A 16453-nucleotide genomic window follows, 5' to 3' on the forward strand; every position below is an offset into this window, starting at 1 on the left:
GGTTGCCAGCCAATCGCAGGGCACATACAAACAAACAACCAGTCGCACTCACATTCACACCTACGGGTAATTTAGAGTCGTCAATAAACCTACCGTGCATGTTTTTGGGATGTGGGAGGAAACCGAAGTGTCCGGAGAAAACCCACGCAGGCACGGGGAGAACATGCAAACTCCACACAGGCGTCCACCGTGCCGCCTATTTAATAGAAAGCATGTACTTTAAAGACAGTGGTTAACATTTTATAGAATCGTTCAGATTGGAATGAATGTTGAATATCAAATGTGCAGTTCAAAGGCTTTAATTAACTTTTCATAGAATGTGGTGGTGATGGAAAATGTTCAGTCGAAACACACTGATTAATTTTTGTTAATCAGTCGGTCAGTTAGTCAGTCAATTTAATTCGTCAGTCTGTTAGTTATTTTGTTACTCAGTCAGATAGTCAGTCACTCATTTAGTTAGTCACTTATTTAGTATGTCAGTCAAATTTAGTAAGTCAGTCATTTAGTTAGTTACTCAGTCATTCAGTCATTGATTTAGTTAATCAGTTACTCACAAATTTGGTTAATTAGTCAGTCAGTCATTGTGTTAAATATTCAGCCAGTTACTTAGTCAGTCAATCATTACATAAATTTCATAGTTAGCTACTCGGTAATTTATTTCATCAGACTTTCAGTTAGTTAGTCAGTCTGTTAGTTAGTCATCAGTTCATCATTCAGTAAGTCATTTAGTTAATCATTCAGTCATATAGTTCGTCAGTCAATAACTTAGTCAGCCATTTATTAGTTACTCATTCAGTCAGTTAATCAGTCACTAATGTAATTAGTGATTGAGTTCGTCGTTTAATTAGTTATTACTTCAGTCGCTAAGACTTGATTGCAAAGCATGTCGGAGTGGATATTGTTTTGTTTGGCAGCTGCCACAAACACACCTCACTTGGTCTATTTTGGACCTGCTCACCTGTTGACCTGACAGCCAAGTGTCTGCGTGTGCGTTTTACCTGTCATGTGCAGGTGCTCTCGGTGAGCGGTGATGTGCGCCGAGGTTCAGCCTCTCACACTCACAGCCCGAGACCACACAGGGCTGCACCTCTGCGGGTAAGAAGACTTTTGCCGGCCGCCTCGCGTTCTGATCCGGTTCCGATCCGTTTGCCGCTTCTGGGAGCCCACTTGGACCGAGTAGCTGTAGTAGTTGTTTTTTTCTCCTCCGAATGGACCTGTTTTGAAGCTTCAGAGCGTGGCTGTGCTTTTCATGAGGTTGAGCGACACCAAGGTGAACCCGATCTCGTTCTGGGCCACTCCGAGGCTCTTTTCACCGGATCCGCCTCCCCCCAGTTTGTGTTCTCCCCTCAGCTGAGCAGTTAAGTCGGGCAGCGATACGGAGGTCCCTAGCGCCACCAGCGCCGCCAAGATGTACGGCCTGTACCTGGAAGCGGTCAACGACTACATCAACGAGTCCTACGGAGAGGACGTGTGGCGGCTGATCGAGAACCGAGCAGAGATCCCACATCTCAAGTTTGTCAGGCATCAGATGTACAAGTAGGTCATGAGGACTGGACCGCTACAGTATGTCACACCTACATTCTGGAGGCTCCGTGAAGTCACCTTTCATTAAATTCATTGATGGATTTACTTAGTGGTGTGTCCTTGTCTTAGTGGTGTCTTAGTGGTGTGTCCTTGTCAATAAATGGACAGCAAGCAGCGGCAATCATTTTGTGGCAAAAAGTCATGATGAGTAGGGTAAACAGCCAAAAGTTAACTAACTAGCTAACCGACTGACTGACTAAATAACTGCCTGATTAACTGACTCAATGCTGACATACTGACTGAATAACATTTTACTGCCAAGTCAATTACTAACCAACTGCCTGACAGAATAAATAAACTAGTAATAACAAAATTACAGACTGACTGACTATCTAACTTACTACATGACTGACAAACTAACTGACGACTACTTGATTAACCAACGGTCTAACTAACTAACTAACTAACCAAGTAACTAGCTAACTGACCAACCAACCAACTAATTAACTAACTGACTAGCCAACTAACTAACTCAGTGACTGGCTGAATAATTGACCAATTAACTCAATGACTGGCTAACTAATAATCTGACTAAGTGACTAACTAATACACAAACTAAATCACTGACTAACTACCTACCTGACTACCTACCTACCTAACTAACCATCCATAAAAAAAACAACAAAATGACTGACTGACTAACGAAAAGTGACCGGGAAACTAGATGACTGACTGACTAGGTAAATGAGCAGTCCTACAGTAAGTATCAAACTCTCATGGCTTCTCCCCCTCAGTGACAACTTGATCCTGCGTCTGGCCAAGGCGGCAGGCGAAGTTTTGGGAAAGACGCACGACGAACTGATGTACGCCTTTGGAGTTTACATGGTCAAAAGGATCGGAAACTACGGCTATGAGCGTATCCTCAAGGTGAGCCACCCTTTCTTTACATCCATTAGATTGATTAGCCCCTCTTCTTGGACTCTTTCATTAGATTCCCAACAAGACTGTCAGGTGTATCCAATTTCACTTAATTGGTCTAAAAATGATTGATTTCGTACAAACAATTTATATTTGTTCATCTATCTATGCTAGTGGCATAATGTAAAGCGACCTCCGGGCAATGTATAGAGTCAATTAAATGCTCTTCCAATAGATGGTAATCAGTGTATCCACTTTTTATGACATTTTTGTTTGGTGGTGTGCCGTGATGATTTTTCTGATGTGGAATACGATTCTTGGCTCACAAACATTTGGATCAGATGGCTACTTGAACATCATAGACCAAAGTGTCGTGCTGTCGTTTTGTAGGTTTTGGGTCGAAACGTGCGTGACTTCATCAACGAGCTGGACAACCTGCACGAGTATTTCCGCTTCTCCTTCCCCAAAGTGCAGCCACCCAGCTTCTGCGTGGAGGAGGAGTGCGAGACCAGTCTGACGCTGCACTACCGAAGCACACGCAAAGGATTCACGCAGTTTGTCAAAGGTCTCACCACATCAACATCAACATTGCGCCATGACAGTCTTGCGCACATAAAGGCCTGGGCAATATGGCCTTAAATTAAAATCTCTTTAACAGGTTTGCTCTGCGTGTTCTCTTCTTTTTTCCTTTACAGCATTCCCTTCATATTTACACTTTTTTTTTTAACCTGTTCTTGATTATCGGCATTTTTTGTGCTCAGGCCAAAGCCGCTTTTAATATAAAAGTAGTGCTTTGGCAGTGTCTAGGTGCAAAAGAACTATGGTGACGTGAGGGGAGGAGCTTCTTTTAGATAGATGTTGTGCTTTTTCACCATCCCGTGGCGTCTATGAGCAATTATAAACCTTTTGGGCATCAATTACTCAGATTTTTGCTATTCACGGCAGTTTTACAGGTGAGGCAAAATATTTTGCAACGTGGATAAATGACTTCTTTTGTAACATGTAAATGGGAATCATGTCTTTGGCCATGTTCAGAGCCATTGACTCCGTGACTGCCTTCCACTAGGCTACTTTCTTGTCATACGCAAAATAACATGAAAATCATTCCACTCATGTTGTCTGTTTGTTAGCGGGAATGTATGTCACAAATTAGCTTTCTTTGACTTGCATTGACCCTCCCTGCAGGCCAGCTCTCCCAAGTGGGCCGTCAGTTCTACAACACGGACATCGAAGTGGAGATCTTGTCTAAGGAGGAGACGGAGAAGATGACTTATGTGGTACGTACTCAATGATGAATATGTCATCATCATCGTGAATGAGTTAAGATCAATATTGTGAGATACTGGTACACAAACACACATTTAAACTTTCTCACTCTCTGGCTGTCAAGAAATGTTCATTTGAGTAAATGAAAAGAAGAAGACTGTCGCGCACAGTTCTCCAAAAAAAACATGCACAGCGTGTTTGTCACCGTCATTTAGTTTACTGGAAAAAAAGAAAACATAAAGAAAATACAATTACACATATATTAAAACACCAAAATGTGCAACCAAACCATATCATTTCATCTAACGAAAGTCTGCTAGCTTAACACTAACATGTAGTGCAAAACATCATAGATGATCTAGCTGAAATTAGCACAGATCCCACAGTAATTATAAACCTTCAAACAAATGCTACATTAACACACACGGAGCAGCAACACATACAAACAGAGCATACAACAAAAATCTGCTTAAAAATCCACGATATAGCATGTTGCAATACAGTATGGATACAGACGATAAAGAAAGTTGTGCTGTGTGTCAGGTGTATAAGATGAACTTTGACAACGCGGCCTTCAAGCACCGCATGCCACAGCAAAAGACGGCACCCAGCTATGAGAAGCTTCCCATGAAGCGAGGTATCTTTTTTGACATGTTCCCCTTCAGCGTAATCTTCCGCCGCGACATGACCATGTACCGCATTGGCGACGGCCTCAAAGAGGTCTTCTCTGACCTCCAGGGCAAGAAGGTGAACGAGGAGTTCACCCTGGTCAGGCCCATGCTGGAGTTCAGCTGGGACAATGTGAGTGTCAAACGAGCCCTCACCCGTTCCCGTCCCCCCTTGCAAGCGCAGTGACCTGACTGCTCAGTAATATGTGTACCCCTGTTCCTCCCCACTCAGATCTACACCCACCTAAACAATGTCTTTGAGCTGATGTCTAAAGCAGTGGTGGAGAGCAAACAAAAAGTCAACATTCCCAAACTCAACAAGGAGGAACCTGAAGAGAAAGAGGAAAGCGAGAAGACCAAGAGGGAAGAAGAACGAGGTATGGAGTGCTAAAAACACGCTAAAAGCACACCAAGAGCCACCATCTCTGGAAGGTGTTGCGTGGGATAGCCTAGTCAGCTACGTACCTAGCACAATATTATACCGTGACATCATGGAACGACATCATAGCATTACATCTTCGTGTGACATCCTAGTGTTACGTCACACTATGATGTCACAATAAAACAACACACTAAGACGTCACACGTATGTCACTCTACGATGTCCTGCTATGACATCATAATATGACAACATGCTAAGACATCACACGTAGTGTATGCCACGCATGATGTCACTGTTCCCTATCACACAGCTGTCGTTATGCCCTCTAGGTACCCTATCACGCTTTGACCAGTACCCCAACTTAAGGGCCCAGCACCAGAATATTGTGTACTGAATGGGGCCGCTCAGTGTAAACGGGTTTTCAAGAGTTCCTGCGAATCTTCTATCCGACCTCCTGACTGAGTGTTTGTGGTCCATGTAGAGCAAAAGTCTGCAGAGATGAAGGGCACGGATCAGGAATACAGCAGCACTCTGGCTCAGTACAACAGCGCGGCCAACTCAGGAGGTGAAGACATCGAGTTGCTGGCCTTCCAGACTGTCACAGGTAAGTAAAATCTGACTATCAGCAGTCATAACAAATGAATCAATAAAACAGCCTTCTACCAGGAGAAGCTCACCATGCTTTTTATCTCAAGTAGACTTGACTATTGTAATGGTCTTCTGACTGGACTCCCCCAAAAGAGCATTCAATAGCTGCAGCTGGGGTTCTGACCAAAACAAAGAGGTCAGAACATATTACTCCAATTCTAAAGTCTCTAAACTGCCTCCCAGTCAGCTATAGAATAGACTTAAAAGTTGTGGCAATGGTCTATAAATCACTAAATACTGTAGTTTAGGTACTGAATACATGGAAGAAATGCTAATGGAATATAAACACAGTGGGCATGGGACATCTACAAACTCAGGTCAGATAGTAGAGCACAGAGTTTAAACCAAACATGGTAAAGTAGTGTTCAGCTGTTATGCTGCACACAAATGGAAGCAAATAGCAACAGAAGTGAGAATGTTTTTAAATCTAGGTTACTGTGTATTCTTTTTCCCATGCTCACAATGGACATTTTAGCACATTCTCCTTTTTAAACATTGTTTTCTTGAACTGTACGTTATTTTAGTAATTTTAGTAAGCTGTCTTTTATTTGTTTTTTACTTGATTTTTAAAACCATTAAATCATGTAAAGCACAATGAGTTGTACATCTACCTTGTACATCTATGAAATGCACGATATAAAGCTGCCTTGCCTAAAAGTAAAAAATAAAAAAATAAAAATAATCTACTTAAGTACAGTAACAAAGTAAATATGATGATGTTACCTTGTGTTCCTCTCAGGCAAATGCAGTGAGACAATCTTTGAGGACATGAGAGAGCCCCCCAAAAAGCCGCTCCACCTCAAGGGCCAGATGAAGTACGTGCCCCAATGGGACTCGCTCATCTTCCTGGGGACGCCCATGTAAGGCCACCACCATGCGCTCTCATGTCTCCACTCCCCCTTCTCGGCCTTGAGGTGACCTCCCAAGCGTCTCATCCTCCTTGTGCAGCATTGAGACGGTGGAAGACATGATCAAAATGGGTGTCTACGTCAATGACTTGAACCTGCACGACTCAAGCCGAGAGCTGATCCTGGCCGGGACGCAGCAGTCGGCCGAGCTGCAGCTGGCTCTGGATCAGGTGAGGAATTTAGGCTCGGAGAAACTGCTTAAACAAACTACAGATGGGAAAGCACTTTGAGATGAGTACAGGAAAGTTTCTCTGTTTATGTTCTATAGAGCAAGATGAGGGTTGACAGAGGATTCCGAAAAAGTCGTATATTAAAAAAAAATAATAATCATAAAAAATAAGTCATAGTTCCAAAAAAAGGTCATACTTTCAAATAAGAGCTCTATATTTTTACAAAAAAGGGTAGCATCTTTGTGAAAGTCTAATATTTTTTGGGGAAAAAGTTTAATATTTAAAGTTTTTTGTGTTCAATAGAAACATTTGCCAGTCCAATGGCAATCGGTGAGGTTGCTTGTAGTAGCTTGTAGATCTGAAAAAGTTGTCAATTTTCCAAAACTTGTATAATTTTGATAAAAAGGAGTATATTTCCGAAATAAAGTTGTAGTTCTGAAAATTGTTTTCATATTTTCTAAGTCAGGGCCTCATGTGCAGCCTCACAGTTCTAAGGACCCGGGTTCAGTCCCCGGCCCCCCGTGTGTGGAGTTTGCATGTTCTCCCTGTGCCCGTGTGGGTTTTCTCCGGGCACTCTGGTTTCCTCCCACATCCCAAAAACATGCATTAATTGGAGACTCTAAAATGGCCCATAGGTGTGACTGTGAGTGCGAATGGTTGTTTGTTTGTATGTGCCCTGCGATTCGCTGGCAACCAGTTCAGGGTGTACCCCGCCTCCTGCCCGATGACAGTTGGGATAGGCTACAGCACGCCCGCGAACCTAGTGAGGAGAAGTGGCTCAGAAAATGGATGGATGGATGGAAGTTGTTGCGGATTTGTTATATAGTTTAGAAAAGGTAGTATACTTTAGGAAAAAAAACTTTTTGTGAAAGGTTGGTGAGTGGACGAATCAGCGAGTGTTTACTGTCCTCTGACCAGGTGAGCCCTGGTGGATCATTTCGCATTCACTCTGCTATCCTTGAGGACAATGGAGATTGTCAGCATTAGAGAAGAAGCGAGAACTGCAGTATAACGTGACTATTTGATCTTGTAGGAACAACAAAAGTACGCTCAGCTGCAGGAGATCATCAAGAAGCTGGACGAAGAGAAGAAGCGCGGAGACTCCTTGCTGTACGCCATGATCCCCAAAGCAGTGGCCGACCGCCTCAGGAAGGGAATCACCGCCCTGGAGACATGTCAGGTACGCTGTGAGCCTTGGACTTCGATCAACCTTTGCCATCTTCTGGGATTATTGACGGTGGTGTTTTCACATTGTTATTGTTGCTTGTTATTGGCGGTGGCGAGGCCCGGGAAGGGGTTGATGGGAGCAGATCATTTCAGTCATTGTTGCTGTCATCGTGGGACTATTAGTTGGTAATATCCCTCAGCCCCTTTGTCCTGTTTTCTCGCTCTATCTCTGCTCTCTCACTCTGTCTCTCCATCTCAACCCATACGGCCGAAACAGACAGTTGCCCCACAGAGCCTGGGTTCTGTTGGAGGTTGCTTCCTTAGAGAGTGTCTCCTTGACTCCGTTGCCAAGTGGGGTCCAGTTGGTTTTCTTTCATGGTTGAGGAGTACGATTTTCAACCTTCTTAACGTGTAGAGTGCCTTAAAATTACTTCAGTTGTGAACTGGCGCTGGAGAAATAAAATTAACTAAACTTGACTTTGGTCGGTACGTTCCAGGTCTTTCCAGACGTGACCATCCTTTTCAGCGATGTGGTCAAGTTCAATGAGATCTGCATCCACATCACACCCATGCAGGTGGTGGACATGCTCAACGAGATCTACATCGTCTTTGACACGCTCAGTGAGAAGCACAACGTCTACAAGGTGGGCTCCTCACGCACCTTCTTCATGAGACCATCAATCGATCGTCAGTCAGACGTTGGACTAGGGCAGGGATGTCAAACTTGGCCTCATGATAGTTATGGTTGCCTTTAGGGGGCAAGTTATAATGTATAATGTATATAGGGATAAAATGGATTATAATTCTTTTGATAGAAAACCAGTTCTAAACAGAAGTCAAGGGAAAATTGTGGCAAGGTTTCGCACCCACGGTCCTCAAGTTTGACACCTGTGGATTAGGGCCTCATGTGCAACGCCCACAGACACGATGAATATCAAGACTGTCTGGTTTACGTGGGTTGTAGGTGGAAACCATTCGTGACGCCTACATGGTGGTGGCGGGCGTGCCCAACAAGACCACCTTCCATGCGCATCACATCTGCGACATGGCCCTGGACATGCTGAGCTCCATCGACCACCTGAAGGACCCGTCCACGGGGGACAACATCCAGATCCGAGTGGGTGAGTGCAACCACCGCAACTTCTTCTTGATGTTGCATAATTGCTGGTAATTTCCTCCTCTCTCGAAATTTGGTCAATTTCATATTTTTTCACAAATCTGTGCTATTGTTCAGTTCCCACATGGGTATATTGTTTTTACAAATGACTGACCAATACTAAGTGTTGAAAATAGCCAGCTCTTTTTGACAATGCAATGTTAATGGCTCAACATGTCCAGAGATATGTTACATATTTATCCCCTCCCTCCACATTTTTCAACTCATTTAAAACATTCTAAATTAAAAATGTTCAGCGTATTCAGGACATCTTTGAAACAATTAAATTCACAAATTTGGAAATTTGTCATTATTCCACATTTTCCATGACCACATCCCCATATTAATGGAGATCTTTTGCATATGTACCGCTTCCTTCTATATTTTGCAACCAATTGAAACCATTCCAACTTCAAACGGTTCAGCACATTCAGTTAATCAACTATCACACTCCCCAAATTCCTGCATATTTCAGTATTCCACATTTCCCACTCAATTCCCAAATTTATGGTGACATTTTACAAATGTACCTCTATCATATAAATATTTTTTTTCACATCTGACATTCAGCATTTCTTCCATTGGAATTAATTCACCATCATTTCAGTCCAGCGACATCTCTTTAGCATTCCCACACCATTTCTTCAGAACTTGGACTGTCTAGTTTTGTTTCTTGTATCTATGGATGGATCCCATATCTGCTGGTGTTGCGGTGCAGGTATCCACTCGGGAATGGTGGTGGCCGGTGTGGTGGGCCTGAAGATGCCTCGCTATTGTCTCTTTGGTGATACGGTCAACACTGCCTCCAGGATGGAGAGCAATGGCGTGGTGACTACACTGACATAAATCAGTCATTCTAGAACAGTGGTTCTCAAGCTGGGGTCCCTCAGGAATCCGTAAGCTGTAGCTTGGGGGTCCGCAAAATAATTTGCAATACATTATTGTATTTTGTCATTTTAAAAAAAGGGACTCTGTTTTCTATTTATTTTTCTAATTTTATATTGTCAAGAACTGCGACTGGCTGGCAACCAGTTCCGGGTGTACCCCGCCTCCTGCCCGATGACAGCTGGGATAGGCTCCAGCACGCCCGCGACCCTAGTGAGGATAAGCGGCTCAGAAAATGGATGGATGGATATATTGTCAAGAAAAAAAATATTTTCAAAGAATGGAGTCACATTTTTGGAGAAAAAAATTTGATTTTAGCAGGATGAAAAGTCTTTTTTTTTTTCAAGATAAAGTGTTGATATTACAAGAATAAAGTTGTATTTTTTAAAAAGGATTACAGGAATAAAGTTTTTTTTTAGAACACAAGGTGCATTTTTTAGAACAATGGGCATACCTTTTGGGTGAATATAGTCCTTTTTTTTTTTTTAGAGGAATTAGTCTTTTCCAGAGTAAAATGTGTAATATTAGGAGAATAAACTTAACTTATATTTCTGAAATTCACTTGTTAAAATATGGATTTCGTCCCTTGTTAAACATTGAATTTAATATCATGATATTACAACTGTATGTTGAAAAAACAACTTTATTCTCGGAAGGTTACGAGTTTTTTATCCAAATAAAATGTATCTTTGTTCTTGCAAAGATTACGACTTCTTTTACTGGGGTGAAAAAAGTATTGATCTATAACATGAAAAAATAAAATAAAATAAATTAATCCATATGGGATTTAGGGGTACACGTTGTAGTACTGTATAATTAACATTACGATTACGAGGGGCTCCTTCTAAAATTGGTTGCAAGAAGTCCCTGGACCCCAAAGGTTTCAGAACCCCTGCTCGTGAAGAATAAACCTTCTACATGCTAAGTGTGTGCGCGTGTGTGTGTGTACAGGGTATGCAGATACACATCAGCCAGACCACCAAAGACCACCTGGAACACGAGCCATACATCATTGAGGAGAGGGGCAAGATCTTTGTCAAGGTCAACACCTTCTCCTTGTGGCTACTCAGTCTGGGCAACTTAGCCATTTTGTTGCGAGATTTAACAATTTATTCAACCACTCCAGCGACTATATTAATAAAAAAAATAATAAAACGCGACTAGCAAAAAATACTGCCAATGAAGCCCCACCCCAATAAAGAAAGCACTCGTTCAGATATGGATGTATTTTTGCTGGTGGAGGCAGCACTTCATTTCCAATCAACCCAATTACACTTTGGGTAAAGTGATTCTCAAAGTGTGGTACACGAAAGAATCACTGAAATAAGTACAATTGAAACTGACAACAGTTAATACAATAAACACAATCAAAAACAGAATGGAGCTTGTAACTATTCATACAATCTTTTGAAACTTTTTTTTTAATCCACTACATTTCTTTACTTTATATGTACAGTGCATGTATTACTTTTCATGGACTGTAATATTTTAAATACAGTTCAGTTGTATTTAATTTTTAAGTACAATACATTTGCATTTAATCCTTAATAACATATTATAAAAAAAACTAAGTGTATTTTTAAATTAATTTTAAATCACTACATTGCATTTTTTACTTTTCATGTACAGTACATTGATCAGTTTTTTATGTACAGTACACTTTTAAGTGCAGTTCAGTTATATTTCCTTTTTAAGAACTTGTTTGTTTAGATAAATCTATTTAAGTAAACTTTATTTATTTATTATTAACTTTTATTTGCATTAGATTTTAATGAAATCATTAATCAAGTAGTGTTTTTATTTTCTTATAAGTGCAATGTGAATGTTCTAACTGTCCGTAATGTTACAATGGTTTACAATAATATTAAAAATACCTTTTAGGAATAAAGCCTCTGCTTCCTTTTTGACGAATATTTATGACCCTAGTGAGGATAAAGCGGTACAGAAAATGAATGGATGGATGGATTTTTTTATGTGGTACTTGGACAGTATTTTTATATTTATGTTTTGTTAGTCGGCGGCATGGTGAGCGCCTGGTGAGAGTGTCTGCCTCACAGTTCTGAGGACCGAGGTTCAATCCCCGGTCCCGCCTGTGTGGAGTTTGCATGTTCTCCCCGTGCCTGCGTGGGATTTCTCCGGGCACTCCGGTTTCCTCCCACATCCCAAAACATGCATGGTGGGTTGATTGAAGACTCTAAATTGCCCGTAGGTGTGAATGTGAGTGCGAATTGTTGTTTGTTTCTATGTACCCTGCGATTGACTGGCAACCAGTTCAGGGTGTACCCCGCCTCCTGCCCGATGACAGCTGGGATAGGCTCCAGCATTGCCACGACCCTTGTGAGGATAAGCGGCTTGGAAAATGGATGGGTGGATATTTTGTTCGTCGGTAGTTGGTGTAAAAAGTGGTGTGAAAAGCGTTGCTTTCAAGATTGCCCTTTATTTATTTACGTTCTGTTCACATATTGTATGCTCTATGTATGACCTGCTAACACGGTGCATTGCAGGGTAAAGGCTACATGAAGACGTATTGGCTGAAGGGAAAGAAAGATCTTTCCTTCAAGACTCCAGCAGAGTTGCGCTACAGCAGCGAGCAGAAGAACTCTGAAGACAAAAGCTCGAATGGGTTAGTGAAGGACTTTTGATATATAGTACATCCCCGTTACTCTTTAAAGGAGAAAAATAATGATTTATTTTTCACAATTTAAAAGATATATGGCATACTTTAATAAAAACACACGCTGACATTAGCCTGTTTTGAGGGGGTGGTCCTGTCCCGTGCAAGTATGTCGCCGCCACATATACTACTGGGCGAATGACGATTTTGTTACCATGACCACCGAAGGCAGAGCTACGGCATTGCGAGCGACTTCTACTTGCAGAAGAGGAGTCCACAGTGTGTAAAAAAATAATTTTCCCTGTTGGAAGCAGCACTTCATCAGCAAGCTGCTGAATTATAATGAATATGTTGTTGCTTAAAAATGGCTCTGGACCTTCACCTAAACTAAGATGAGTCATAAGATGAGAAACTCGGCATTGTAAAGTTATGTCCCATTAGGGCTGAAAATGAGAAAAACTCGCGTGCAGACACGTTTTTAGAGGCAGAGAGCTGCCTTGAGATACAAGTTTAATTTGTTCCATGACTTGATTTGTTCCAAAAAAGACTTCAAATCATCTTTCCCCATTTAAATGAATGGAACTGCAATTAATTAGTTCCAGCCTCCCCCCCCCCCCCCAAAAAGAAATTACCAGAAAAATAGCTTTACACAATATTGTACTTTATGAAAACATACAAAAATGACACAATTTAATAAAATTGAAAACAATTAAACAGTTTTTCTTTTTTTTTTGGTTCACCACATGGATATACATGAAAACATTCCAACTCCTCAGTAGCCCGCAATAATATTAGTAGTTCCTTCCAGAGGATAAAGAATATATGACTGTGAATAGTGTTATATTATCTGTCAAGTTGTGTTCACTGCCACCATACAGTGCTCGTATCTCAAAAGTCAAAGCAAAAAAAAAAATAGGCGAAGGACAGCTTGTATCTCGAAAGTCATAGTTCGAGTCACTCGTACCTCAAGGCACCACCGTAGTTAGCTAGCAAAAGATTTACTTGGTTGTTTGATTTCACACTTGATGGGTGGGCAGGCACTCCAGAGACACACATTAGCAACTTTGTTGCTTTACTGAGCAGTGTTTCTAAACTCTCTAGCGACAATTTTTCAAAAATGTCAAATTTTCCCATGTGACTCTTTTAACTCTGCCCTGCAATGATGTATTTGTCAGCTCCACGAGCACCAACACCAAGCACATTTCCTCCAGCCAACCCATCAGCGGTGGCGAGGAGCAGGCGGAGGGCATGCCCAGCCCCAGCGACCTCCCCCAGGATGCCCTGCCGCCGCCGGAGTCCGCCAGCGAGCTCCTGGACGGGCAGGGTGATCTCCAGGAGAAGGAGAGGTCCAAAAAAACTAAGAACAACAAGGGCGCCAAGGCGGAGGCGGGACAGGGGAACGCGGCGTCGCAGCTGGGGCCGCCCGCCGACGGCCCCGAGAACCCGGGACCCCTCCTCAACATGAAGAGGAACAGCTTCCGGCAGCAGTACGTCAAGCTCCCCGCCAACCTGCCCATTCGGAGCGCCTCCTGTACTCTCCTGTGAGCCCAGGACACCAGGACATTATTATGATGTCATAACATCACAACGTCACGATAACAGGGTGTGTCATGATGTTGTGACGTTGAGAAACAAGGTATGGAAAGCCGTTTTAAGCATTTATTCGATATCCTTGATATTCAGCTTCAGGTCTTCGGCCTTACGAGTAAGACAAACTCTTATATGCGCAACTTACTTCCGCATTCGGCAAAAAAAGCACTTCCTCCTCTCTCAGGTCAATGGCGAAAGGGAACCAAAGGAACTTAAACGTCTGTAATGTCTTTTTTTAAACACATGATGTCACCACAGAGCCATCAAATATTACAATATTCGATGTTTAGGCTTCGTTCCTGTTTACATATATTATAATTGTATAAATAAATGATAGACTTGTATTTAACTTTTGTCCGAAGACAACAACCATAAACAAAAACCTTTGCAAGTTCGGCTTCAAAACAATGATGTCATCAAACCAGTCATGCTTGGTAGCGTAGCATACACATAATGTCAGCTATCCACTTTTCCGCGTTTGGTCACTTTCAGGCTACTAGTACGTACCTAAACCTTACTACTAAACTACTGTGCTGAACTTGTAACACTACTACACCCAACTAGTAAGCATGTCACACACTAGTAGCTTCCTTATCAAGAATATCGAATAAATGCTCATACAGGTTACTAGTGAGGCAAAACTGTGCACGAGTTTGCAACTGTGTGCTACTAGTACTTCTAGTGATACTGTATTATAAAATTCTACAAGTTAACATCTTGAACTTCACTAGCAGTACTAGCAGTGGGTAGAACCAAGTCTTTTCAAAAATTGTTGATTTATTAAAACTTATAATTTATTTTAAATGTTTTTAATTCAGCAAAGTGACACAAAACTAGGAAGACAATATACGTGCACACAAACACAATGATCACTTTATTTAAAAAAACAATGGTAACGTTTTTACCATTTTTACAATAATAATAAAAGGTACGATTTGTTTTTGGGCAATGAAATAAACCTTTCTTTCAGGCAAACATACTTGAATTGACTGAGCCTAGACATGTCAACTGTGTTGTTGAAAGTAAGCAAAGCAAAGCAAATGTATTTATATTGCGCATTTCATACACAAGGTAACTCAATGTGCTTTACATGATTAAAAGCATTTAAAAACAAAGAAAGAAAACAGATTATAAACATTTAAAACAAATGGGAAAAAAATAAACCTGCTCTGACCTCTTTGTTCGGGTCAGAACCCGAGCCGCAGCATTCTGAATGAGCTGCAGCTGTTTAATGCTCTTTTTAGGGAGTCCAGTCAGAAGACCATTACAATTGTCAAGTCTACTTGAGATGAAAGCATGGATGAGCTTCTCCTGGTCTGCTTGACACATGCAAGCCTTCACTCTGGATATGTTCTTCAGATGGTAGAAGGCAGTTTTAGTGATTGATTTGATATGACAGTTGAAAGTCAGGTCGGAATCTATCAGAACAGACTTGGTTTCGGACTTGGTCTTTGGTTTTGAAAGAGTTTGACACCACGTATTTACTAACAGCAATTCTCTTTTGTTTATTGCCAAAAACAATTATCTCAGTTTTGTTGTGGTTTAATTGAAGAAAATGTTGGCTCATCCAGATATTTATCTGTTTTAGACACATCATGATTCTGATTATTGTTATAATGAGTGAGACATTCAGCTTCTTCTTGTATATGATAGATTGTATTTATATAAAATGGATGGACAGCCTCTATGCATGTGTGCACGTGTTTGTTTGCATCATTCAGAAACTTTGGCACTCAAGGGCCACATTTAATTTTTAAATCAGATGAATGCGACTTGACAAATGGGTCATTTGTAGATGAAAAGTAAGATGTCAAATATGTCAAATAATTAATTTGAACCTTAAGATAACAATCATTCAAATTTGTTGCAAAAAAAAAAAACTTGAGCTCCTGATGTCCCTCACTACACCACGCCCCTTGAACACGTCAACACCCAGCCGTCTATTGGCTTGATTACACGATATTTTTTTTTAAATTACATTCTATTATGTTTTTACATGCTGTCGCTAGAGTAAAATGAAAAAAAATGGAACACTTAAGGTACTCTAATGCTAATGCCCTCGTTTACAATATCCCATGTTTAGGCTTCGTTTGTGTTTACATATATATATTTAACTTTTTTCCAAATACACCAGTCATAGGGAAAACTACATTTTAGCAAGTTCAGCTTCAAAGCATGTCATCAACCGTTTTTTTGTTGTTGTTTTTTTGCCATTTATCGCAGCATACACAGGAAGAACACTAACCTTTTTTCCGGGTTTGGTCACATAATGTTCCAGCAAATAGCGGATTACATTTCTTTACATTCTTTTTCTTAAATGTTTTTTGAAAATTTTATTCGTGAGGCTCATCCGCAACACAAACAGCTTATTTATTTATCATTAAAGCTAAGTGAGTGTTTTGTTGTTTTTTACATTACAATATTTTGTATTAATATTAAGAGTAAATAGCTCTTAGAGCATCAGCCTCACAGTTCTGAGGACCGGGGTTCAATCCCCGGCCCCGCCTGGGAGGAGTTTGCATGTTCTCCCCGTGCCTGCGTGGGTTTTCTCCGGGTA

General features: G+C 41.2%; 1 protein-coding gene across 1 annotated transcript; it reads left to right on the forward strand.

Moving 5' to 3' along the window:
- Window positions 1-1408: 1408 nt before the first annotated feature.
- On the forward strand, window positions 1409-13851 carry LOC133402119 (soluble guanylate cyclase 88E-like). Its single transcript, XM_061675711.1, has 16 exons — window positions 1409-1536; window positions 2319-2451; window positions 2833-3007; window positions 3628-3719; window positions 4252-4509; window positions 4609-4753; window positions 5240-5362; window positions 6146-6266; window positions 6355-6484; window positions 7518-7664; window positions 8149-8295; window positions 8616-8772; window positions 9526-9635; window positions 10644-10733; window positions 12197-12315; window positions 13482-13851. The coding sequence occupies exons 1-16, from the start codon at window positions 1409-1411 to the stop codon at window positions 13849-13851; spliced, it is 2445 nt and encodes an 814-aa protein (XP_061531695.1).
- The last annotated feature ends 2602 nt before the right edge of the window (window positions 13852-16453 follow it).

This window comes from Phycodurus eques, chromosome 4 (assembly GCF_024500275.1).
Source record: "Phycodurus eques isolate BA_2022a chromosome 4, UOR_Pequ_1.1, whole genome shotgun sequence".
Classification (NCBI taxonomy): domain Eukaryota; kingdom Metazoa; phylum Chordata; class Actinopteri; order Syngnathiformes; family Syngnathidae; genus Phycodurus; species Phycodurus eques.

Bases quoted from the DNA above. Each gene is read 5' to 3' on its own strand.
- LOC133402119 (XM_061675711.1), top strand. From the start codon at position 1,409: ATGTACGGCCTGTACCTGGAAGCGGTCAACGACTACATCAACGAGTCC. The intron at 10,734-12,196 runs GTCAACACCTTC...GGTGCATTGCAG, and splicing joins GGGGCAAGATCTTTGTCAAG to GGTAAAGGCTACATGAAGAC. The intron at 12,316-13,481 runs GTTAGTGAAGGA...TGTATTTGTCAG, and splicing joins GAAGACAAAAGCTCGAATGG to CTCCACGAGCACCAACACCA.